Raw genomic sequence first — 23,461 nt, forward strand, 5'->3', positions numbered from 1 at the left:
GTTTCCCATGTAAATCAGTAAATGAAATGCAATTGCAGGGTACAACTGTACATAACTTTCTCTCCCCCATGGAATTCACTCACTCCACATTGTTTCCTTTCTTATTTTCTTCATTTACCACCCAAGCACCCACCTAATGAGTTATGAGTGATGACAAACAAACCCAGTAAAAACTCACAAAATTGAACAATTTTTTTGTGGGTTCCAGAGATTATCTTCGTATCGCAGTTGAAAGATGAGAATTGGACGAGACAATACGAGAGGAGAGGAAATACAACATATCGTTGCTTCCCAGTTTTCAAAAGGAATGTTCGTCCGTGCTTGGCTACTATGGGCACCAGTCAATGATGGATCTTGGGTGTCCCTCAGTCTCTTTATCATTATGGACACAAATTGCCGGTCGACTCCAAATTGCTTGCGTTGTGAGTTGATTATGCAACTTTGAATTTCTCTTTTTAACCTTTTTTTTCCCCTTCTAGCTAATGACTAAAGTTAAACAATTAATGTGATTATTGTGGTTATTGTAGAGACCATGCGTGTGTGTGTGTAATGGGTACTTGTAGTGGAGAGTGGAGAGTGGAGAGCCCTTCCATATAGATCGTCGTGGACTCGATCGCTTAGATGTAAGATAGTCGATGAATGGAGATCATGATAGGCACTTACAAGGATATCATCAAAACCTTACATTTCTCACCATCAAGGTCAGTCTAATATATATTATTTGAGCCTTATTGCCTAATGGAATAAACTTGCTCAAACAAATTTTCTTGCTTTCTGCACTCTTCTTGCACTTGCTTGACGGCTACTCCTCTTTGGGAGCAGCCCCGGGGATTTGGCTCCAAAGTTTTTGAGAGCTCCCTCTCCTTCTCATTGTTGTTGGTGAAAACTGAAAAGAGTGAACTGATATCTCCTATTTATAGGAGGAGGCTTGAGGGCGTAGTAAAAAAAAGCAGAGATAAGTTTTATTTATTGTATTTATCATATTTTTGAGAGATTTATCTTATCCATTTAAGATTTATATCTTGATTTTATCTCACTCAGACTCAGTTGGGTTAAACTCATTACCCACATTCATTCACCATCTAACTAGGCCCAATTCATTTAATTGTGGATTGGAATCTTTAACCCAATACAGTAAAATTTCAGTGTCAACAATGATAAACAAGAACTAAGCAACCTTGATAACAAGTTTCGTGATTTCTCGGTTTCTCCTATGAATTTTGTTGACTTTCTTGGAGCTGAACAATAATAAGTGAAAATTCTATTCACTCATGGAAAGTGTAGATGACCCTCCACCAACCAACATTCATCATTTGTTTTCTAAACAATTAAGCATTAAAGGCAGGTCCAAAATTGAAAATTGGTCAAATTAGCATCAAAATCTGAACATATATATCCATTAATTTTGAGACTTTATGAGGTTTCCAAAGATACTTTTTGCTGCTTTCCAATTTCTACAATGCCATTTATTTTCTTCCTTATTTTGGAAATATATCATTTAGGATTAGTATTTTTTTTCCTTTTTTTTGCCTCATGTTGCAAACATCATGGCTTCTCCATCTACTATAAGTAATAAGGCACAAATTGTATTTCACAGTAGAACTGTAAGGAGTTAATAGTGTTGTCATGGGCATGGAAAAGTTGTCTCTCTTTTGGGGCTCATTGCTTTGCATTGTTTTTAGTTTTGCTTTTGCAAAAGCAGCTGTTGAAAGACAAGTCATTGAATCCCTACCTGGTTTCAGTGGCACCTTTCCGTCAAAACACTATTCTGGGTAGGTTTTTTTTTGTCCTCTATTTGTTCTCTATTTAATTAGATGTGTTCCTTATCTGAGTTTTGACGGAAGGTAATTTGAATCGAGTTTTTTAGGTATATAACTGTAGATCAGAAGCATCTGTTCTACTATTTTGTTGTTTCTGAAAGAAAACCATTGGAAGATCCTGTTGTCTTATGGCTTAATGGAGGACCTGGGTGCTCTAGCTTTGATGGATTTGTCTATGAACATGGTATGCCCTATATTTTTCTTGTGATTTTTTAAGGGGGTTGGTAGTTTTAGAAGAACCCATGTAGAGGTTTCTGACTAATTTGATTCATTTAAGCAACCATAGATAACTTGGAGTGTATGCAGGACCCTTCAAGTTTGAAGCAGGAAAGGGAGTGAGCCAGCCCACGTTGCATCTCAACCCATACAGTTGGTCCAAGGTTGAATCTTAAATTGCTCTGTGTGTATACATATAATTCACTCACCACACTTATATGTGCCGTGTATCAATTTTTCTTTTTTTCCAGGTTTCCAACATTATTTATTTGGATTCTCCTGCTGGTGTTGGTTTCTCTTACTCTGAAAACACAACCAAATACAACACTACAGATCTACAAACTGCTGCTGATTCACATGCCTTCCTGCTTAAGGTACAAAACTCAAGATTTAACAGGACATAAATATTATTGAGTTTCAACAATGTTGATGCAGCACCAATATTAAACTAGGATAAACCCTAACTGCTTAATTTTTCGCCTTGCAATTTAGTGGTTTGAGGTATTCCCGGAATTTGTTAAGAATCCATTTTTCTTATCTGGAGAGTCTTATGCTGGCGTTTACGTGCCCACACTTGCAGCAGCAGTAGTTCAAGGTACTGTATCTTACTATGTGTTGATTAAAAAGTGGGGCTTTTCTTATGCTGATATTGAATATTTTTGTAAGATTAAATTTGTTTACCTCCTCTTATAGGAATCAAAGATGGTGCAAAACCACATATTAACTTTAAGGTATGTCAGTGTTTGGCAACAAAGTATAGTTGGTGTTAAAAATTGGATATAAATTTTTCTTATTCTGTGCAGGGTTACATGGTGGGAAATGGGATGACAGATAATTATTACGATGCGAATTCTTTCGTCTCTTTTTCACATGGGATGGCACTTATCTCGGATCAAATGTTTGAGGTTCGTGAAGTTATAAATTGTTGGGTTAATCATGGTTGCATGATTTGTTTTTGAAGTATTTTTGGTTGATCTAAAAACTTCATAAAAGTTTTCAGAAACGTTTGCTGCTCAATTGTCAGCTGCTAATTCTTGCAGGAAGTTCAAGCTGCTTGTAAAGGAAAGTATTATAACCCAACTACTCCTAGGTGTGCTGCGATCCTTCAAAAAATTGATAAAGTAAGATGATTTCTGACTTAAAACTTTTATTGCAGTACAAGACAGCTATCTTCTTGTGTTAAGTTCAAAATCACACAAGTAGTTTTCAATTACTAAATCATCGCTACTCTTTAACGTAGGTTGTTAAAGTACTGAACATTTATGATATTCTCGAGCCCTGCTACAATAAACCAGGATCTGCAAATGCTCATGAAGAAGGAAAGACAGCCTTGGTTTCTAGCTTCCAACAGCTAGCGGTAACTACGATGCCTCTCAGGGTTAGGAAGCAGATGATTGGCCGCACATTGCCTCTACGGACAGTGAAATCTATGAAGGATGGCGTATTCACAACTGTCAGTGCTCCTTGCACAGTATGATCTTTTTAACCTTGTTGTTTATTACTTATTTTTCATATGCTTTAGATTACTCATAAGATATGCAAATATGAATCTTTATTCTGGTGTAGAGCATGGCATTAATCATGATTCTATCTGTAATGATTGAGAACCTCTCTTTTTTTACTCCTACTATGATTTCGGATTTCCTGAGCAATGTGGAAGTGATTGTTGCACATTGTCCATCCCTTATTATGAACATGTTGCATATTAGTCATGTGTTTAATTCTCTCTCATCTGAAAAGAAATGTTACTGCAGGATGATGTAGTTGCTACTGCGTGGCTAAATAATGCAGCAGTAAGGAACGCAATTCACGCTGCGCCGGTAAGTAATCAACATACATACATACATATATATATATATACACATTTATAAGGTATATGTGTATAGTTTTTTGTGTGTAGGCATCACATATATATACACAGTTTATCCTTGAAGGTGAAACCCATATCTTCTGCTGTATGATCTCATTCTGCATTCATGCACACCATAGGCTTCCGTAGCTGGTGCTTGGGTGCTATGCACAGACAGGATAAGTTATCATTCAGATACTGGTAGTATGATCCCTTACCACAAAAACCTAACTACACAAGGATATCGTGCACTAATATTCACGTAAGTTCTCCTTGAATATTTTTGTTAAGATGGAACTGGATTTCGTTTTGTTTATGATTATATATCTTTGACAAAATATTTCTTCTTTTCCCCTACACTGGCAGTGGAGACCATGATCTGCGCATTCCATTCACTGGTACTCAGGGTTGGACTAGATCGATTGGATATAACGTAGTTGATGAATGGAGGCCTTGGTTTGTCAATAACCAAGCTGCTGGGTAATCCTTACCAACTCCATATTTGCTTTCTCCTCTGTATCTCATCATGTATGTTTTTTTTTCTTCCATTTTTTTTATCTATCTCAAATAACTTTCCCTGTTTTTTTATTTTTTTTTTATTTTCAGGTATTTACAAGGATATGCTAATAACCTGATCTTTCTCACTATCAAGGTTTTGGCTTAACATGATTTTAGCTTCTGATTATGTTACTGACTAGCCACTCTACACAGAGAAAACTATATAAGCTTGTGAAAGTGACTGAAAATCTCATGATCTTGCAGGGTGCAGGACACACAGTCCCCGAATACAAGCCACAAGAAGCATTGTACTTCTACAGCCAGTGGTTGGACGGCAAGCAAATATGATTGGATCCCGAGAAATTTTTTGTTCCATTTTTCATATTCCTTGTATACCAAAGAGAAATTCCATTTATGCGTGTGCTCATTGAAAAGAAATAAAAGGAAGTGAAAGTATTCAGTTTCAACAGTGTATCAATTTTTTTTTTTCCTGTTTTTTTTTGGGGCTTAAATTCCAGTCCATGGGGGTAGACTTGACTTGGCTGATAATTTTCTCATGAACCCACCTATGAAAGCAAAGACGAGTGTCAACTGTTGAAGAGAAAAAGATGGTGATATATGATATCTGGTGGTGCAAGCATCTGAAAGCCAGAAATGAAAAGTCCTATTCTTTCCATCAGAAATTGGCAAGTTGGGTATCACCATCAATATACATAACAAATTTCAAAGCATACAAAATAGAACAATATTATCATCCAAACCATCAAAAAATAGCATTACAAAACATACACCATTTTCTTAAGTGAAACAACAAAAAATACAAGGAGAGTTGGATCTTACAAAATTCCAATTCTACCCACACAAGAGGGAGAGGGAGAGAGAGAGAGAGAAGGGACAATTGATTTTCCCAGACACGCTAATATAGTCGGGTCCAAAATTATCATCAATTGCAAATCTTGTTTTTCCCATGATGTTGGAAATGAACCATGAAAAGGAATGTCAAAAACGGAGAAAAAAAAATGTAAAAAAGTAGCCAATCAAACCTTCTTTCCCTTGACTGCCTTCTTGTCCTCTTTCCCGGGCTCATATCTTGGCAGATTCAATAGTGTGTTGACACGAGACACTCCTTCCAGAGCAGACCACTCTATTCCCGTTTCTATAAGCGTTTCATCCTGCATTGAGGAGTCTTCAGTACCTCCCCCTGAGAGGATCTCTCTGCCTGTTCGGACAGTACCTGAACGGTCCAGACCAGTTGGGCTGGGGAGTTCATTGCCTTTCTCGCAGCCCCCATCAGCTACGTCTGCTGAAGTTGGCTGCTCTTGGGACTTTACATTCGAAGCTGTATATATATTGTCTGTGTTTGAGTCCAGGAAGAGGCAAACTACAGCACAGTCATCAACTTTGGAAGTCGGATACTTATATCTCCAAGCTCGAACTGCTGACTCAACCAAGGCTCGAGCAGCAGAGGAACGTGCAGGGGCTGATGCTACAATGTCCACAACTTCCTTGTTTGTAAGGACATCCCAAATCTGTGGAAATCCAAAAACAATGTTTAAGAGTACGTGGTCATAATGTTTTGGAAAAGCAAGGCCTGAGAATTCAAGTTGACTCCCTCACCCCATCAGAAGCCAAGACGATAAATTCATCCTTCTCTGTGAGGCGCCGATAAGAAATCTCTGGCACGGAAATCAGACCAAAATCTTTTAGGCAGAAATCTCCAAAAGCTCGTGCCATGGCAAGGCCAGGCGAGTCATTATTTGGCAGCCAGACTCTGGCTACTTCAGGTTCATCCAGAAGAGCAAAGACACGTCCTCTACATCTTCGAATTCTCTCTGCTTCCGCTATAAAGTTACGAGAGAATAAGAAGGGAAAAATCAATGGCAAGAAAACAATCAATCTTATATGCACAATACCATTTTTTGACACGTAATATCTGTCTAGAGCTCATTGAAACAAAATCATTTCACCATATAACAAGAAAATAATCCTCCAAAAGAGGCAGTGATCACAATTCACAAGAGAATCATAAACTGAACATATGATGTCATTTGTTGGATCAGACCCTTAGCAGTTATTTCAAAAAACATTTTCAGAAGAACTCAAAGGCAAGTCTCATATAGTATTCAGCAATGCATGGCACACTAATAGGAAATTCATTGCCAAAAAACAATTGAAAAGGAGAGAGAGAGGGGTACCTGGAAGATTTGGTTTGAGGTCCACAGTCAACTGAATTGCAATAAGGGAATCATCCTTTTCCCTTGTACCCAGTACAGCTCTGGAGTCTCCAACATTTCCAACGACAAGATATTGACCCTATATAAACATCCAATGCCGTATTAATTAACACAAGTTTATCACAAAATCCTTGAATCCATTTAAAAGAAAAAAAAAGTTTAAAAGAAGAAAGTTTTGCTACTTCCAATACAAGTAGAGACCTGTTTGACCAGTGTTACTGCTGTTGTTCCACTGCAGAAACAATCAATATTTGCATGGAACCTCAATTCCCTATCCATTACTTTAAAAGCCTTCAGAAAAGACTCTTTCAGTGTCTGAAATATATCTGGTTGCTTTTCAGCATCCTCAAGATCAACAGACAGCTTAGATTCTTCATCAGCGGATACAAAAGCAGTATCTTCAGAATTCATGCTTCCAGCGGTGTTGAGTCTGATCTCTTTCAGAACATCCTCACTGTTTATATTCACTTCCCAGTGAGCACTCAGCTTCAGAGGAAGATAATCTCTTACTCTCTTTGCAACCATATGACCATTAGGACCATGGCCATCAAAAACACCACAGAAAACCGTATCCGTCCTTGAGCCAAAGTTCTGAAAATTGAAAGTTTCTGGAATGAAAAAAAGAAGGTACGCATAACATGCAAAGAGCACTGGGATAGATATTAGATACAAAACTAATCTTTGAAGCTTGAACACAAAAGTAGATATTGAAGATATATGGCATACCATGATTAGTTTTTTTTTTTTTTAGCAGTTCTTCAATCTAATATAGGAAGAGACAAACGGTGCAACTACAATGGACAACCAATCAAGTAGATGAGTTGGCTGTCTTCAGTCTCGTCACAAGAAGGAAACATGAAGAGTTTGATAAGCCTTTTTGATCAACCACTTTGGAAAATATTAGCAGTGTAAGCATCATAAGTGGTTTACATTCTCCTATGATGGAATGCCTATTATTATTGAAGTGGTGGCTTTACTTCAATCTTCTGTCATCCAATTTTCCCTTCTCTTGTACACTATTATTTTGTTGATGTTTACTTATATTAAAAAATCAAAAGAGAAAAATGTAACTTATATAGAACTCAAACACACTATCCAATGTATAAAGATAACCTAAACTTGTCTTGATGCCAGACTTAATGTCAGTGACTTAAATACAACATCAGCTAGAACCAGTAAATTCCCTTAGTGATATAATAGCACATGAATGTAATAAATGCACTCAAGGCCACAAACTGGAAGGGAGGCAAGAAAAAATAATGATTAGAGTCAGTCATCCCATGAGAAGAAGCAAATAATTGTACCATTCCAGTCTTACTGGCTAGGAAAGCAACCAAAAAAGTATCATGCATCTAGTCAAGAAACATAATGTCTTTTCTAATGCTTTTGGTTGCAAAACTAATCAAGTAACATTGAAAATGAAATGTCAAAAAATTTGGAAAGAGATGCTTTTCCATTCTAAAATGGACTTTATGAGCTGAGCTGAGACACTAAGATGAGAAAGAGCTAACCTCCCAGACAATCATGGCATCCTGGTTGGTCCCTTTCTTCCCTTGTTGGGTAAACAATGAAGCAATCTCACTCGACCCATTCAAGAACAACCTCCCCGGAATCCTGTGCAGTGGTTCTTCCCTCCGGTAATCGTAGGAAGAATTCCGTGACCCTGGACGCTTCTTGGAGTCCTTCCTTTTCCTGACTCCAAAGCTGGGAGAGGACGGCAAACCAGGGATAGGGCTCCTGCTTTCCGCAGACAAGCAGGACCCCATTCTGAGGGCCCTGACAATACTTAGTATGCACTCCAGACCAGCCAGACAATCACAACACTTATTTTCAGAAGATGGATCCGTCAGAACTGGCTGGTGAAATCCCAAAAAAGTCTTATGAATTCACTCCCTCAAGTCCTATATATCAACCGAATTCACCCGTATATACTTCAATGTGAATCTTTAGAAAAGTTCTATGAACGGCTATTGAATAAAAGCCAAACAATTGAAATATCAGCAAAATTCACCCTTATAACACTTATATAATTTTCCGTGAGTGACAGTCTACAAAGCCTTCCAAAACCACAAACTGATTACCAGATAAATCTCTAAACTTGCCTTAAGAACATAGCATCAATGCACCCTTGTCAATTCACTGCCCAACACTTAATTAAAGCTGTTTCGAATAACAGCCAAATAACGATCTGCGAGCAAGATTCAAAAGGGCCTTTTTCCTATCACAACCTAATTACCAGATAACTCCATAAACTTGCCTTGAAAACAAAATAACCACACAACCTTTTGAAGCCGCGAGTCCCAATAATCAATTGAAGGCTTAATCTTCCATAAACATAAAGCTTTTGAATTATGTGGTAAAATTGATAAAAATGGAACCAATCAACAAAGAAGAAAGAAGTTAAAAAGGAATTGAGTTCTTAAACTCTGGAGTTGCCAAGCAAGGAAATGCCCTTTTCTGGAACACCCTTTTGAGATTGAAGCACCAATTGTAAATTAAGTACCGGACTTCTTTCTTTCCCCTTTTCAATAAAAAATAAATAATTAAAGTTAAAAAGTTCCAAGAATCATACAAGGCCAGATCTATGTAGAAAGAAGACTCTGTTTTTTTTTTTTTTTTTTTTTTCTCAATTCTTAATATGCAATAAAATCCACAACAAGAAGATCGCTTCACACACAACAATCTCACAATCCCCACCAGCTATCAATTAAAAACAATTGGAATCACAATACTTGCTCACCAAACTCGAATGCAAATCCCAAAGTCGTTGCCAATTTTGACCCAAGTTGAGTTTCAAATTCTCACCAGGAGCGCCCAGAAAACCAACTTCTTATCAGATCAAGCCTTGGGAGATCATAGCTGAAGGTAAAAGCTAATTGAAAAGGAATAACTAGGGAGGCAATTCCGCTACAACAAATGTGAAGAGAACAGAGAAGCAAGGTTCGTTTCTGGGCATGAGAAACAGATATTGAAGGAGCAAAAGAGATGGGTTTTGAGCAGAAATTGAAGAGAAGAGTATGTAGACATAAAGTGAAGGAAAACAAAACAAAAAAAGGTAGCTTTTAATGAGAAAAATCTGTAGAATTCAGAGAGATAATCGCAACCACCAAAGAACAAAAAACCCGTTCTCTAAAATAGGCGACCTTTTTTATGGAGAGAGATCATGGATGGCTTTGAGGTCTCAATGTCTGTCACTTTCAGCAAGTGTGAGAGACTCTTGTTAAATAACAAGCAAATATTTGAAGAAGCTGAAGAGAGAAGGTCTTTAACCACCCCCAAACCAAATGGTAGTATTCTACACCACACTATACAAAGGTGTAATGTGATTGGACATATGAACATGGATTGTAAAGATTTTTGGAATTTGTGGATTGCTTGAATCTATTGTGTGTGTGTGTGTGTGTTTTTTTTTTGTAAGATGATTTTTTTTTTTTTGTCTTCTTTTTGTCAAAATACATGGTATTCTTCTAGTTATACCCTTATGCTTCTTTTAAATTTTAATAATATGTTTTTTTTTTTGAATTTATAGAGTTTGTACCTTGTGGATTGCTTTGATATTGGTGATTAATGATTAATTATATAATCTATATACTATGAATAATAAGGTGATGTGTTTAATGGATAAGCATGTTCCATTGTGAGGTGGACATCTTTAAATGGTAATTATAAAGTGCTTGTATGACAACATAAAATGATAAATGATAAGGCTATGGATATATAAAGAAAAAAAAGTTTTAATTGGACAAGCCTTTTAAGGCTGTAAAGGCACTATATATAAATTAAAATTTCATTTTAAAAAAGTTGTCTAAGATTGATCTTAAATTAAAAAATGAGAACCACAATCATGGATGATATAATATATATGCATACAAACATGTACACATCATTATTTATTATGATTCATCCAAACCACAGTAACAAATAGAATAATTAATTTGGTACAACAAAAAGGACTTTAAGCATAGCTCTCTCTCATGGGCTTCATAAACTATTAAATTAAACATGAATTACAAGTCGAATACATGATCAATCAAATATAAATTATTCAATGCAAATATTATAATAGGGCAAGAATGTATGTGATTTAAGTGACAAGGACAGAGGAAACAATCAAATGTTATTTACTTACGAAATTTGTATATGTTTGAGAAATGCATGACATTTAAAAGCTAGCAAATGAGTTTGACATGATCAAACACATGAAACATGCATGCTTTTATAGATATTGCTTAATTTTGAACAAAATAATAATTAATAGTTTACCAATTGTATCTTAGCTTGCAATTAACACTTCTGGTAAGTTTTTGTGTTTATGGGTCATCCTTTTTCTTATAGGGTTTTAAAAAGGCTGGCTCATCCATAGGCAACTAAACAATTATTTATTTTATCATCACTTATTTTTAAATTAATTTTTTGATTTCTTAACTCTTACACGTTTATGACTTAGTCTTTAAGGTGTTAAATTAAATTTAAAAACCCTCAATAATCTTAGATGGAGTCTCATGGAAAAAAAAAACAATAAACATATTAAAGCAAAGATTAAGTTTAAAGGCTTCATGTATTCAAATTACCCATAATTTGATTTCCTTAGAGGATAATGAAAAAGAAGATATTTGGAGTTATAATTATTGATTTGATTTCATTGTGAAAGTAATTATTTTGAAGGTAACAAGGTATTTTAATGACATATATATATATATATATGTGTGTGTGTGTTAAGGTGTGCAAAGATTCTCCCATCCCGGGCATGTGATGACACATCCTCATGTTGGCAATTGGTCAGGAATATCCACCTCATCCTTTTTATGTGGGATTCATGCAAATATATGTAAGTATATGTATGTATAGATTACAGTATATGAGTAAGAATCTATTTGAATCAGAAAAAATTCCAACTTGATTGATCTTGAAGATGTGGGGGGGCTTATTAAAGGGTTGCCTGATCATGATGATTGACCATCAATTGTTGTTGGAAATGGAAAGAGATAACGGGCATTGGGGACCAAAGCCTTTTTTTCAAAGTGGTTTGATTTGGACTCTCCAAGAGGATATGAGCTCAGAATGAAGAAGGAGGTTCCCGTTGACCCAAAAATCATTGAAAGCTAATGGCTGGCAGGCAGACAGCTTCACATTATTTCTCGGCATTCTCAATAATAAAAGCGTATGGACATGTTAAGGATTCATTATACAGTAATTTATTTCTGTTAAACTTAAAATATATAACTTTTTCACCCTTTTTATTCTTAACATCAATCAATGTGTCCTTCATCATTTCCCATAATAATAAAAAAAAAAAGGAGTGGGATTAATTTCTTTCCCCAAAACCACATGAAACACATGCTTCCTAACCTAACCTAACCTAACCTAACCTAGCTATAAAAAGTACATCTAAAATGCACATCAGATTTGTGATCGTAATAACAATTCTAAATTAGACTAAACCCTAGTTAGTTCATGCATCACTTGCTCAATTGATTATATTTTAGGTTATTTGTGAGCGTTGAATAATGAATATATCACATCATATACGTATGTAATGTTGTACACCATTTGATTTTAAATAAGCAAATTATCGGTTATTTCACAGACTGGGTCATTATCTCTCATAACGTATTGATTAGTTAATATAATATACCTAATATGAATGATAGGGTACGTATCTAGAATGTTTTAACTCAAATTAGCATCTCTCCCCCCACTTCTCTAGATGACATAAATATCTGCCTTTGCTGGCCTTTTCTTCACGGGGTGGGTCCTCATATCAGGACGGGTCTATTATTGATTGGGATAAAGGAATGGCCAGAGATAGACTGATAGAGAGAGGGGGTACACACTGACCTGAAAAGCCCAAACTAGAACCAATTTTGCTAAAGATTGACTAGACTCACCGACCTAAAATGCATTCTATTCATTAACTACACACTTCAATCTCCGCCAAGCAAAAGTACAAGATATTCATTCACGCCCAGACCCGTTTACGGTTTATCTGTACGCATTCAGAAGTCCCCGTCTTTTTCAAGTTTTCCAAAAGGAACTATATATAAATAATCAGTTATAAAAAAAAAAAAAGCATAGTATATTCAAAACCCTTATTTGAATGTCAAACAAACTTCGTTAGATGGGGGAACCAAAGGGGTGTCAACCATTACAATAAACAGTTGGGGGGGTACTATTAAATTCTGAACATTTGTACAACAGGATTTCAATTATTCATGCACATATCAATTGTCGTTACAATAAGAACGTTAAGAATCATACGATCTGAGATACATTTTTCCAGTTATTAACTATGCTAGGACAAAGAACGAATCTGCTTTTATACATATCTCATACAACCATGCAAGTAGTTTCACCTGAAGTAGAGGACTCACCGAGAAACTCTGATCTCAACTGCATCAGTATCCTGCCTAGATAATTTAGGCCCTCCCCTTCTCGGCCTCCACCCCAAAAAAGGTCATGTGGTGAAGCTTCGATGAGAATCGAACCAGCAGTTGAGAGCAACATAGAGTTCAAATGAGGGTAAATAGAGAACTTGCATTTCAATGCACGGTACATCACATCAATCTTTGCACTCTCCCAGTCAGAATTTACCTGCATCAGTCAGCGAATTTTTGGCTCAGATCATATTGCAAGGAAATATTACGGAATTGGAATAATCCTGTTATTCCCAAAGCCTCTTCCACCATAATGTGGGCTAATTTATACCTACATGCGATACGAAAAATGAAACACATCAATCGCTTCTGCTTTTCTTGGCAAACATAGACAATGTCTTGTCAACATTGAATTATTCTTTTCTTTTTGGTGAAAGAAAATTTTCACAAACAATTCTTAATTATTTGAAGAGAATCATTTAATGGTTCTGTTCGTCATTGTATGATGGCATAGGCTTGATACACACACTCTGCAATACACTTCCTTGCAAAAGGGTTATCCTAGGAAGACATTAAAATTAGCAGCAATTGGTCTATGAATATGTTATCTTCATGACCTTATAACGCATGCACACACACAGAGAGTATAATATCCCAGAAGGATCCTGCAAAATACCAGATCAGGGTGCTGCCTCTGCATTAACCTTCCCATTCGTGCAGCTTCTTCAGGACTTTTTGCACATTTTATCTTCTCTATGCAATCCTGTGCAATAGGATCATTCACCCCAACAAACTTCTGTGCCTGATAGAAATAAAAAACTGTTAAAACAGAAGTTTCTACAAAAGACAAAGAGAACAGAGCCAATACATAAAAGCAAACTACCTGGTAGTAATGCTCCACGCTTGACCAAGTGGAGTATTCACCATTGCAACCAGGCATTTGGATTGGATGAGGAGAAAAATTCGAAAAAGCTCCATAAGGGTCCCAAGTCTTATAGAAGGATATTATGCTTGATTCATAAGGGTTAACGGTAGGATCAACTGCACAAGTTTCATCCTCTGAAGGGATTACTGGCATCACATCGGGTATAGGCTGAAGAAATCCACTTATAAGCATGTCCGGTCCAACCTGAAGTACAAAGTGCCGCAAGCAACAATGAAGGTGACAGAAGTATTGTTAGGTTGACATCGGCTATTTATTTGACATCGACGATAGATGCAGCCATGCAGGGTAGGGGGAAGGCAGTTTCCAGAATTTAAACAAATGACATCTGAGTTTTTGCGATCCAGATATAAAACATATAAATGGGATAGTGGAAGAACCAAATAAGAAAAGGGACTAAGAAATATCAAATCCAGATATAAAATACAAGAATCACAACTAACCTGCTCATAGCAAACATCAATCAAATCTAGGGCTTGTGACATCTCAACCATTCCAAGTTCACCCACAGGAGATGGTGCATTTCTTCCACCAATGATTTTAGGAGCAACAAATGCATAAACCTGAACCAAAAACTTAATTAGGGAAATTATTCATTGAGAGTCAGACAAACTTAAATTCATACAAAAATCCATTCTACCCAATATCCTCCCATATTGTCTGCCATGCCAGAAGACTCACCAAATTTTAAGTTCTTATAGAGCAAAATCTCCCAAATAGAGAATGTCAATTGAGACAAAAGGTAGTAAAAGTTCTTGAAAAATGCAAGAAGTTAAAGAAGGAATTAATACCGACTCTACTCGTATGTTTGAGAAGAAGCTGAAAAATCCCTCAGTGAAGTTCCTATTTTTATTAAACAATACTCGGTATACAAGTCAATAAAAGGAATGGAAAACAAAACCTTGTGAATTACACCAGATGAAATAGCAGATGCTGCCAGGGTCCCTCCACACTCCCACAATATGGAAAGAAGACCGCGATCATGAAAATATTCCATGACATCTCTGGAGTTTAAGATGTCAAACTCCACCACTTCTACTCCTTTGGATGCAAGAAATTTCTGGAAACTCTTCCTAGCACCTCTTTGAGTTACTACAAGAGTAGGAACATCGGAAACATCCCAAAGGTTTGCTTCCTCAGGAAGATCAAGACTCTGAGTCATTACAATTCGCAACGGCATATGACCACCTCCATGCCTTGCAGTAAGCCGGGGATCTAATTTATAGAGTTTATTAAATTATTATATAAAAAAATCTGTGACAGAGAGTGCCTTCCTAACACGACAATAATTTTGCATGGTCACATAATCATAAGACTTACTGTCCCTGCGTACAGTATTTCCACCAACAATAATGGCATCACTTCTACCCCGCAATTCAAAAACTTGGGTTCTAGATTTTCTGCTGCTAATCCATGCTGAATGTCCACTGCTAGCAGCGATTTTCCCTGTAAGCAACCAAGTAAGACTATCACCAAACTCTTCTGATTCTAGCTTTTGAAACCTACAGTAAAGTCACTAGACGTCATTACCGTTAACCTTCAGCAATAAATTATGCAAAACCCATTAAATGTAATATAAATTACTTCGTAGTGCTTACCATCAAGGGTCATAGCATACTTGAGAACAGAGAAGGGAACTCGAGAAGCAGCTCTATAAATCAAAGGAGCATTAACAAGGAGGCATGATTTGCGAGCTTCCTACAATACAATATTTTGACACATTAACACCCAGCGTATACTACTAACTTCTCGTGCATAAAATCGTAGTGGTCATTGGAAATAAAAATCAAGAGAATATGCATAGCTAAAACAGCAGAAAAGTATAAAACAAGGATGGTAAATGTGTTATCAAAATCATATGATGCTCTAATTTTTACTTCTTTCCAGCATACAATGCAATTTCTGTCAGTCAATTCTCCTATTGAGGTTCTAAGATTCTTTACGCACCTAACCATTTTGCAGGCATGTGCAGTCTCCACATAGAATCATACCTCTATAACTTTACTTTGTAAATCCTCTCCAAGTACATCAACCTGCAGTCCCTGACTTCTGAGTGCACGTACAGAATCACCTTGAAGATGCTGCAAAGGATGCCTGATTCCAACAACAACTCTTGTAATTCCTGCCTACTTAACAAAATGTCAGTTATCGGGATGTTCACATTATAATACAATCAAGACCAATTTAGGCAATTCAAGTCTCAACCTTTCCAGATAAACTTACATAGTGACTGTTGCACCTGATCATCACGACAAGTGATCCTAAAGGGACAAGCAACGCTTGATTAAGAGCATACGATAAGACACTACTACGACTTTGTCATCCAACTTAATCAAGTCACATAGGATAACAAGAATCCAACAGATGCCCTTCTAGTTGAAACAACTTTTTAAAAATTATTTAGGATGTGAAAATCATACCTCGTTGTTAAAATGAATAGGTCCTCATATGTTGAATGTTACTTTTCAACCCAAATACACTAAAAAATACTAGAAACTTTAATAGGACAGAGAGTGAATGATAGCAAAAAAAAATTTAAAAAACGAAAAGGGCGGAGTGAACGCAGTTCCTTGCCCTGGGTACACATACAGAAATTGTTGCCCCTTTCAAAGAAAAGATTGCTCCATAACATAAGTAGCTAAAGCACAAACAAGCAAACCTAACCTTGACAAGAGCAGAGACAGCAGCGTGGTCGCCATCGCAATCTCCGGGCTCCATATTCAGATAAGCAGTAGCGCCGCGGCACAACGACCCTGCCGCCTCGACTGCTTGCACCTCCGCTGGCTTAGTCCCCTGCGCGTACAAATAGCCCTCCCCGGCGACCTTAGTATCGGCACCGACTGCAATGACGCAACCGAAGTTCGGGTGCGGGGACGTAAACCCCACCGATTTTTGGGCGATCTCTGCCGCACGCCTGATGTAATCTGCGTCCCGCGCGTGCCCCTGATAGTTGTTGCTGCTATTATGCGTAGCTGCTTTGCACATAGTAGAAAATGAGAGACATGGCACTGCAGAAAACATCTTTTTTCTTGTTCAATCTCTCTCTTTAGAAAACGAAATTAAGGTCACTTTCTTTCCAAGGACTTCCCTAGATTTTGTTACAGATTCCCGAACTTGACAAGATAGTCATCATCTCTGACCTCCTTCCATGGCGCGCAGCACTACTTTTCTACGGAGCTTCGTCTTCGGTCTTTTAGATTTCTCCACGAGACTAACCCTAATTCATTTCATTGGATTGCGTATCTGATTGGGCTATCTTACTTTGGACTTATCATTTACTCTTATTGGGCTTCGATTGCTCTATATTGATTAAGCTAGATACAAAGGACCACTAAGTATTTTGACCCATATTATCATTATAATTATTTTAATCAGAATAATACAATTTAAATGTTATATTTTCTCTACTATTGTGTCTTGTTCTTCCTCTCATCTCTTGTATTGTCTTCTCATCTCCCATGCTTTGATCTGCCTCTGCATTAACCTTCCCATTCGTGCAGCTTTTTCGGACTTTTTGCACATTTTATCTTCTCTATGCAATCCTGTGCAATAGGATCATTCACCCCAACAAACTTCTGTGTCTGATAGAAATTAGAACTGTTTTTTTTTTATAAGCTAGAAATTAGAACTGTTAAACAGAAATTTCTACAAAAGGCAAAGAGAACAGAGCCAGTACATAAAAGCCAACCACCTGGTACTGGTAGTAATGATCCACGCTTGACCAAGTCGAGTGTTCATCATTGCAACCAGGCATTTGAATTGGATGCGGAGAAAAATTCGAAAAAGCTCCATAAGGATCCCAAGTCTTATACAAGGACGCTTGATTCATAAGGATTAACAGTGGGATCAACTGCACAAGTTTCATCCTCTGAAGGGATTACTGGCATCACGTCTGGTATAGGCTGAAGAAATCCACTTATAAGCATGTCCGGTCCGACCTGAAGTACCAGTGCCGCAAGCGACAATGAAGGCGACAGAAGTATTGTTAGGTTGACATCCGCGATTTATTTGACATCGGCGATAGATGCAGACAGTGTGGGGGGAGGCAGTTTCCAGAATTTAAACAAAAGACCTCTGAAGTACAAGTGCCGCAAGCGACAATGAACGTGCATGTTAGTTATAACTGTCATGTATATTTAACACATCTATAAAAATGACTTTTTAGTTATATTCAATGGATCATACGACATTTAAAGTATCAATTAAATGACAATCATGGAGACATCATAAAGACTTCAACACCATTCATCACATCTAATGCGTCAATGAAGTGGCGCATGACATTGAAATCATACATTAAATTGAACCCATTTATTTTATTTTTTTAAATCACTTACTCTCGGTTTCCACTCCTCCATATAGTACTCACTCCACCATATAGTATTGTATAGATAGATATAGATTAGACGTGGTAACAATGTTGTTTGTCATGAATCATGATAATGAAAACAGAAAAGCAGTTATCTAAATACAGCAAATCTAATTAGTAATTACGGAGTTGACAGAGTATCTTAAAAAACGCCACTTTCACCTTCTATATACCTCCTGATGAATAATTAATCAGACGACGAAATATTTTCAGTGGTACTGAAGACTATAATCAATAACATTTTGGAAAGACAGAGAGAACGGGAGAGTACAATTGAGATGTTAGATTATTGCAAGTAATAAAAGCCATAAAACTGTTTTATCATATATCACATCACATCAACAAACACACTAAATGATGTTATTGGCAGGTAACGAGAAAGAGAAATTATAAAGAGTTGAGACATCTCAGAAGTTGATAGCTATAGCTAATTTATAACATGGAAAAGGAGCCACAACCCATGTGATCCGCAGCACTTAATCCTCTTCCTCAGCCTCTTCCAGCCAATTCACAAAGGGCTCCAGCCCCTTCACAAAGGTTTGCCTGTAAAAAATTTTAAGCCATAACAATACTTAGCATTAAAAATGAGTGCTAATCAAGAGTAAACCGAGCTAGCTTGCTTTAAAAATTGAATCATGAACAGACCACCCTTTCAACTTTCCATTAAACAAACCCACCTGTCCCAAAATTTCAATCATCCTATCCTGTCTTAAGGCTCAAAATAAATTAATCCCTTGGGTGCCAAAGGATTTCCCACCTAATTCTATTCTCTTAGTTGAAGTATTTGGTGCCAAAAAGATCCAAAATTAACATGAATCCTCATTGGATCGGTCCAAATGAAGGGAACACGAAAGTGCTACTGTGATACTTGGGTTGTTTTAACACAGTGCATATTACATACACTAAAAGACAGCTATGACCATGGGGCCATTGGTATTACAATTTACAACAGAGAATTTGAAACTGTACTCACATACCTGCCCTTGGGATTAGTTCCTTTGCGGAACCAATGAAGAATGGTGTCTTCTACAAGCACATCTTGTTCATAGAGAGACCTCACAATCTCAGGGAAAAGCTTCATCAGCTTCGCATCCTCATAGCATTGCATTTGAACCTTGTACATGAGTTCCAACTCAAGTTTCACATTGGTGCAGAAGGTATTTAACAGTTTGGCCCATGTTTTCACCTGTATCAACAACAGGAGCAGTTCATTCAACAATTTAAGCAATCCCTCCCTCTCCCCCCTTTTCTACACTACAGCTCCTAGCAGACCCAAATAAGACACATTGAAGCAATCTTTATAGCAAGCAACAGCTGCAAACTAATGAAGAAATAGAGTCGTGAAAAGGGGGTGGAAATCAAAACTTTTTTGGGAAAAAGAGCGCTCTGCCAAAAGTGGTAGCATATCTACACCCATCCTTTGAACCATCTACCATAAGAGGGACAAAAATTCATTTTATGCTAAACTTTTTTACATAATCCAAATATCCCAAAACAAGAAACCGAAAGCAATATAGTGATAGTTAGTAATGTGATCCACATAGGTGAATCATATGGTTGCCTTCAAATCTAAAAAACAATATTTTATAGCACAAGACAAGAATAAGTCAAACGCATACCTGGCGCAAAGCTGAATTAGCATTTTGCTGCTGATTCTTCCCAGACCACTGAACAGCATCCATTAAGACATCCCAGAGGATTCGCACAACCTCAATGTCTGGCAATTTAGCATCAGTCACACGTTGCTTCACAGTTTCTATGACTTCGGACACATCAGTTTCTTCCGTTATCTGGGTTGTTAATGCAGACTTCATTTCCTTCAGTTTTACCTCAAAAATTTTCTTCTCATTGTATTCAACCAAGGATGTCAGCCCCTCCTTACTGAAAATGGAATGAGTTCAGTACCAAAATGACAACTGTAAATGGGATCTTGAATTTACATTGAAAACAAGAAAAATGGAGGAGTTCCGAAAAACTGATTCAAAACATCATCTTATATGCAAAAAGAACCAGTGAATCAAACCAAGGCAGAAAATGAAAAAGGTCTATGCCAATAAAAATTGAAGTTAACTAAGCTGATCTAAAAAACTAGTTCCACCAAAGAAGGTGCTTCTACTACAGTACAGGTAAATCCCAAGCCAAAACCAATAAAATCAATGATTAGTATTTCCTTCGCCAAATTGATTGCAAAGTATTTACATTTTCAAAAAGAGATAATAAGAACCGTAAAGCCAAATAAAGGAGGAACATGTTTCCTCATCCCAATTATTTCAGACCAAAAACAATTAATCATGCACATCAATGGTTTAGAATATACATGAATGATGCAGCAAAGATTCATCGGAACTGCAAGAACTAAAGTATTTTCTTCCCTAAGAGTGAAAAGACTCACGTAAAATGTTCTGAGAAACCTTCAGCAGACCGTTTTGCAGATGGGAAGAATTCCAGAAGATTGTCCTCCATTTTCCCCCGCTTCAGAATTGCAATTAAGTCATCAAGACTGTTATCAACCAGATACTCCTTAAAGAAATCGGTGATGAATGAGAGAACTAGCCCTTTGCCCACAAGATTATCCTTGAGCAATGGCTGGAACACAGTCTCCGGTGGAAGCCCTGAAAGCTTCTGGGAGAAAGCAAGTGCTGTGAATATGGCAAGTTTCTTCCTCTCATTTTCCTCAAAAAGCTCCAGTGACTGCAGGAATCTTCGCATGACATTTTCGAGATTCTTAATGAGAAATGGCCTTCGCCGCAAAATTTTCTGTATGTAGATCACAGATGGTAAGATGGTTTCACGAGTAGGCTCACAGTCTATTATAGAGTAAGGGTGGCGCTCCCCCTCATCAGGTTTTGTTGTGCCAGGTTGTGTACGACCCCCAGTGAAAATGACCTGAGCTCACAATAGAGAATATTTTTGTCACCAATGAATCATAAGTGGTCATCAAAAGCAATAGAAAAGAATTTTCATCGAAGCCAAATAGCATATACAGCAGTAGCAATCCAACAAATCCACAATTTTGAATTTCACAAAATAATCCCCCAGAAGGACAAGAGATCACCTATAAATAGATACACGCACACTTAACAGGAAGCTAAAAAGTCAACTAACAAACAAACTCATAGCCTCAAGTCAGAAACCCATCTAGTACAAACATTAGAAGTACAAAATAGAAAGAATGTGATGCAGGACAGAAACAGTAAACATTGAAAGTACAGTATTCTAACAGAGATCTTGCCTCAAATAAGGTGTCACCGTATCTTGAGAAGTTAAGCTCAGAAGGTTCAATGCTCTTAGCGATAAGTTCCTACAAAATAACATTTAGTAAGTTCCAGCACATCATGGAAGTGAGGCAAGTATGTATATCCATGAACATAAATAGTGTTTAAGCCATTGAAAAGACTACCAGATCACCAGCATTATCCAAATAAATCTGGACCACTGCATCAGCAAAAGCTGCAGGGTCCAGAGGCGCTGCAATATTCCGTTTGCGGGTCTTAATCCGCGTACCACTGCACGTATACAACAAGTGTCAAGAGGAAAAACTCATAAAATGAAATAGAGATTAGAGAACCGGAAAACTGAATTAGCAAGTGTCCACCAACAGGAAAGCCATAAACTTAGATTACTTTAAGAATAGGCATAACAATATGAATTGCTGATTTCTCACCGATCCAAAAAGGAGACACTACCAATAGTTTAAGTGAAAGTCCAAATGGAAAATCATTTCACCTCTGTGCATAACATTGCATAACATGATTGCCAATTAAACCTAATACAACCAAACCAACACATTTTGTATTATCGTTGCCTCTTAATCAAGATGCTCCATCGACAGTTACCAAAGCAATTATTCCAGAACACTATCATGAACAACATTACATCATCTTCACGATTTCAACAACAATTATGAATGATAGCAAAACTTCATAATAATTTAACAATAATCATTACTCATTTTGCTTCATTATTGGAGGGAAGGACAAAAAATAGAAATCATTCTGGATAACATTGGATAGACAGGAAGGGAGAGAGTACACAAACAGATGCACTTACCCAAGAGTGGGCTTCTCCTTCGAGCTGCAAATATAAAAAGCAAAAAAAAAAATCTCAGTAAGCAATCAACAAGTAACCTCACAATCAATTACAAAATATGAGCACAGTTTTCTTTATTCAAGAAAAGCCATAAGTTTAAATTTTTTCCAACACGAAAGAACATCAAAGTAAATTTTCGCAACTTAAAAAGCTACAAGGCAAATTCAACAAAATATAGATTAATTGTCCATTTAACATCTAGGAAAAGAGTAAGATGATGATTCCCAAATAAATATAAACATGGAAGAAAATAGAAAGGGAAAAAAAACCCCAAATTACAGATAGGCAAGAAAATAACTACACAAACCTCAATAAATGGAAATTGACATCAAATTATGGATCTTATCATTAGAATAAAGAAAAGATTGCATTCGCCGGTCAAAAAAAAAAAACTTGACAATAATAAGATGAAGATCGAGCAATTCAATCAAAAACCTAAACCACCAAGTACCAAAATTCGAAAAATACGAGCACGCACGAAAGAAAAGAAGCAGGAAAATCAACTTTCTGATAAAAAAACACGAATCCTTCAACAAAAATAACGGAAAGGAAAAGTTTCTCGAAAAGATCACGTAGCAGCAAAACAGATCTGTGACGGGTAACCATTGAAGATCGAGATTTACAATTATAGGTAATTAAACATAGAAGAAAAGAGACGGAGAGGAATACCTCATAAACCAAGATGAATAGGGATCGGTAGCGAGGAGCGTCTCTCTGGACGTCGGTGATTAGAGAGAAGAAAAGGAAAGATGGAGAAAAGAAGTAACTGGGGCTAGGTTTGTTTCGACAAAGATATTAACCCTTTTCTCGCGTTTGTTTATTACTTTATTGGAGGAAAGAAAGATCGGGCTAAATGGAGTAAACTACAGAACTGCCCCCGCAATTCGGGTCGGAACTTAATATGTTCCCGGGTAAAGTTTAATGGGCTTAGGAACACTGCCGGCATGGGCCTGTATCTGACTTCTCAATATCGGCTGAGCTGCTCACCGATTCCGTTATTGCCCAAAACCCCAAACAGAATACCATTGTATCTTCAGACTTCAGTAGCCACTAACTAGCCAGTGGTAGA

At 37.0% G+C, this 23,461-nt stretch overlaps 4 protein-coding genes across 13 annotated transcripts; 1 reads left to right on the forward strand and 3 right to left on the reverse strand.

Moving 5' to 3' along the window:
• The first annotated feature begins 55 nt into the window (after window positions 1–55).
• On the forward strand, window positions 56–4,906 carry LOC119999993 (serine carboxypeptidase 1-like). Of its 7 annotated transcripts, none has more exons than XM_038847856.1 (16): window positions 73–422; window positions 528–701; window positions 1,683–1,772; window positions 1,868–2,004; window positions 2,127–2,200; window positions 2,288–2,410; window positions 2,529–2,631; window positions 2,730–2,767; window positions 2,840–2,941; window positions 3,077–3,157; window positions 3,277–3,489; window positions 3,791–3,856; window positions 4,026–4,147; window positions 4,252–4,365; window positions 4,492–4,537; window positions 4,648–4,906. In XM_038847856.1, the coding sequence occupies exons 2-16, from the start codon at window positions 640–642 to the stop codon at window positions 4,729–4,731; spliced, it is 1,455 nt and encodes a 484-aa protein (XP_038703784.1). In that variant the 5' UTR covers window positions 73–422; window positions 528–639; the 3' UTR covers window positions 4,732–4,906. The 7 variants fall into 7 exon arrangements, 6 of the variants coding, with proteins under 6 accessions (XP_038703784.1, XP_038703780.1, XP_038703781.1 ...); XM_038847852.1 differs by having other exon boundaries at window positions 77–422; window positions 3,277–3,507; window positions 4,648–4,902; XM_038847853.1 differs by having other exon boundaries at window positions 77–422; window positions 571–701; window positions 3,277–3,507; window positions 4,648–4,902.
• Window positions 4,907–5,111: 205 nt separating this feature from the next.
• On the reverse strand, window positions 5,112–9,901 carry LOC119999997 (probable protein phosphatase 2C 33). Of its 2 annotated transcripts, none has more exons than XM_038847862.1 (6): window positions 9,358–9,901; window positions 8,129–8,473; window positions 6,819–7,208; window positions 6,579–6,696; window positions 6,001–6,224; window positions 5,112–5,912 (listed from the first exon to the last, which is right to left on the reverse strand). In XM_038847862.1, the coding sequence occupies exons 2-6, from the start codon at window positions 8,381–8,383 to the stop codon at window positions 5,421–5,423; spliced, it is 1,479 nt and encodes a 492-aa protein (XP_038703790.1). In that variant the 5' UTR covers window positions 8,384–8,473; window positions 9,358–9,901; the 3' UTR covers window positions 5,112–5,420. The 2 variants fall into 2 exon arrangements, with proteins under 2 accessions (XP_038703790.1, XP_038703789.1); XM_038847861.1 differs by having other exon boundaries at window positions 8,129–8,518.
• A 2,861-nt stretch (window positions 9,902–12,762) lies between these two features.
• LOC120000837 (riboflavin biosynthesis protein PYRR, chloroplastic) lies at window positions 12,763–17,168 on the reverse strand. Of its 3 annotated transcripts, XM_038848996.1 has the most exons (10): window positions 16,599–16,727; window positions 16,158–16,195; window positions 15,926–16,060; window positions 15,533–15,632; window positions 15,255–15,380; window positions 14,836–15,149; window positions 14,378–14,497; window positions 13,875–14,120; window positions 13,668–13,793; window positions 12,763–13,208 (listed from the first exon to the last, which is right to left on the reverse strand). In XM_038848996.1, the coding sequence occupies exons 2-10, from the start codon at window positions 16,179–16,181 to the stop codon at window positions 12,945–12,947; spliced, it is 1,455 nt and encodes a 484-aa protein (XP_038704924.1). In that variant the 5' UTR covers window positions 16,182–16,195; window positions 16,599–16,727; the 3' UTR covers window positions 12,763–12,944. The 3 variants fall into 3 exon arrangements, with proteins under 3 accessions (XP_038704924.1, XP_038704923.1, XP_038704922.1); XM_038848995.1 differs by lacking the exon at window positions 16,158–16,195 and having other exon boundaries at window positions 16,599–17,166; XM_038848994.1 differs by lacking the exon at window positions 16,158–16,195 and having other exon boundaries at window positions 13,668–14,120; window positions 16,599–17,168.
• Window positions 17,169–18,565: 1,397 nt separating this feature from the next.
• Window positions 18,566–23,199, reverse strand: LOC120000400 (basic leucine zipper and W2 domain-containing protein 2-like). Its single transcript, XM_038848479.1, has 8 exons — window positions 23,062–23,199; window positions 22,354–22,377; window positions 21,704–21,809; window positions 21,536–21,604; window positions 20,696–21,189; window positions 19,923–20,184; window positions 19,281–19,489; window positions 18,566–18,846 (listed from the first exon to the last, which is right to left on the reverse strand). Exons 1-8 carry the CDS (start codon window positions 23,064–23,066, stop codon window positions 18,780–18,782), a joined length of 1,236 nt encoding a protein of 411 aa, XP_038704407.1. The 5' UTR covers window positions 23,067–23,199; the 3' UTR covers window positions 18,566–18,779.
• Between the last annotated feature and the right edge of the window lie 262 nt (window positions 23,200–23,461).

This window comes from Tripterygium wilfordii, chromosome 6 (genome assembly GCF_013401445.1).
Source record: "Tripterygium wilfordii isolate XIE 37 chromosome 6, ASM1340144v1, whole genome shotgun sequence".
NCBI classification, from domain to species: Eukaryota; Viridiplantae; Streptophyta; class Magnoliopsida; order Celastrales; family Celastraceae; genus Tripterygium; species Tripterygium wilfordii.

What these genes read in the sequence shown, in the direction of transcription:
- LOC119999997 (XM_038847862.1), bottom strand. Translation starts at nt 8,383, where the DNA reads ATGGGGTCCTGCTTGTCTGCGGAAAGCAGGAGCCCTATCCCTGGTTTG. An exon ending in CAGTAACACTGGTCAAACAG is followed by an intron (nt 6,697 to 6,818) that starts GTCTCTACTTGT and finishes ATGTTTATATAG; the next exon opens with GGTCAATATCTTGTCGTTGG. An exon ending in TCGTCTTGGCTTCTGATGGG is followed by an intron (nt 5,913 to 6,000) that starts GTGAGGGAGTCA and finishes GGATTTCCACAG; the next exon opens with ATTTGGGATGTCCTTACAAA.
- LOC120000837 (XM_038848994.1), bottom strand. Translation starts at nt 16,955, where the DNA reads ATGTTTTCTGCAGTGCCATGTCTCTCATTTTCTACTATGTGCAAAGCA. An exon ending in TACAAAGTAAAGTTATAGAG is followed by an intron (nt 15,633 to 15,925) that starts GTATGATTCTAT and finishes ATTGTATTGTAG; the next exon opens with GAAGCTCGCAAATCATGCCT. An exon ending in AAATACTGTACGCAGGGACA is followed by an intron (nt 15,150 to 15,254) that starts GTAAGTCTTATG and finishes TCTATAAATTAG; the next exon opens with ATCCCCGGCTTACTGCAAGG.
- LOC120000400 (XM_038848479.1), bottom strand. An exon ending in TGGATAATGCTGGTGATCTG is followed by an intron (nt 21,605 to 21,703) that starts GTAGTCTTTTCA and finishes GTTATTTTGTAG; the next exon opens with GAACTTATCGCTAAGAGCAT. An exon ending in GGTTTCTCAGAACATTTTAC is followed by an intron (nt 20,185 to 20,695) that starts GTGAGTCTTTTC and finishes TTCCATTTTCAG; the next exon opens with TAAGGAGGGGCTGACATCCT.
- LOC119999993 (XM_038847852.1), top strand. Translation starts at nt 640, where the DNA reads ATGGAGATCATGATAGGCACTTACAAGGATATCATCAAAACCTTACAT. An exon ending in ACCCATACAGTTGGTCCAAG is followed by an intron (nt 2,201 to 2,287) that starts GTTGAATCTTAA and finishes CTTTTTTTCCAG; the next exon opens with GTTTCCAACATTATTTATTT. An exon ending in TGCAGCAGCAGTAGTTCAAG is followed by an intron (nt 2,632 to 2,729) that starts GTACTGTATCTT and finishes CTCCTCTTATAG; the next exon opens with GAATCAAAGATGGTGCAAAA.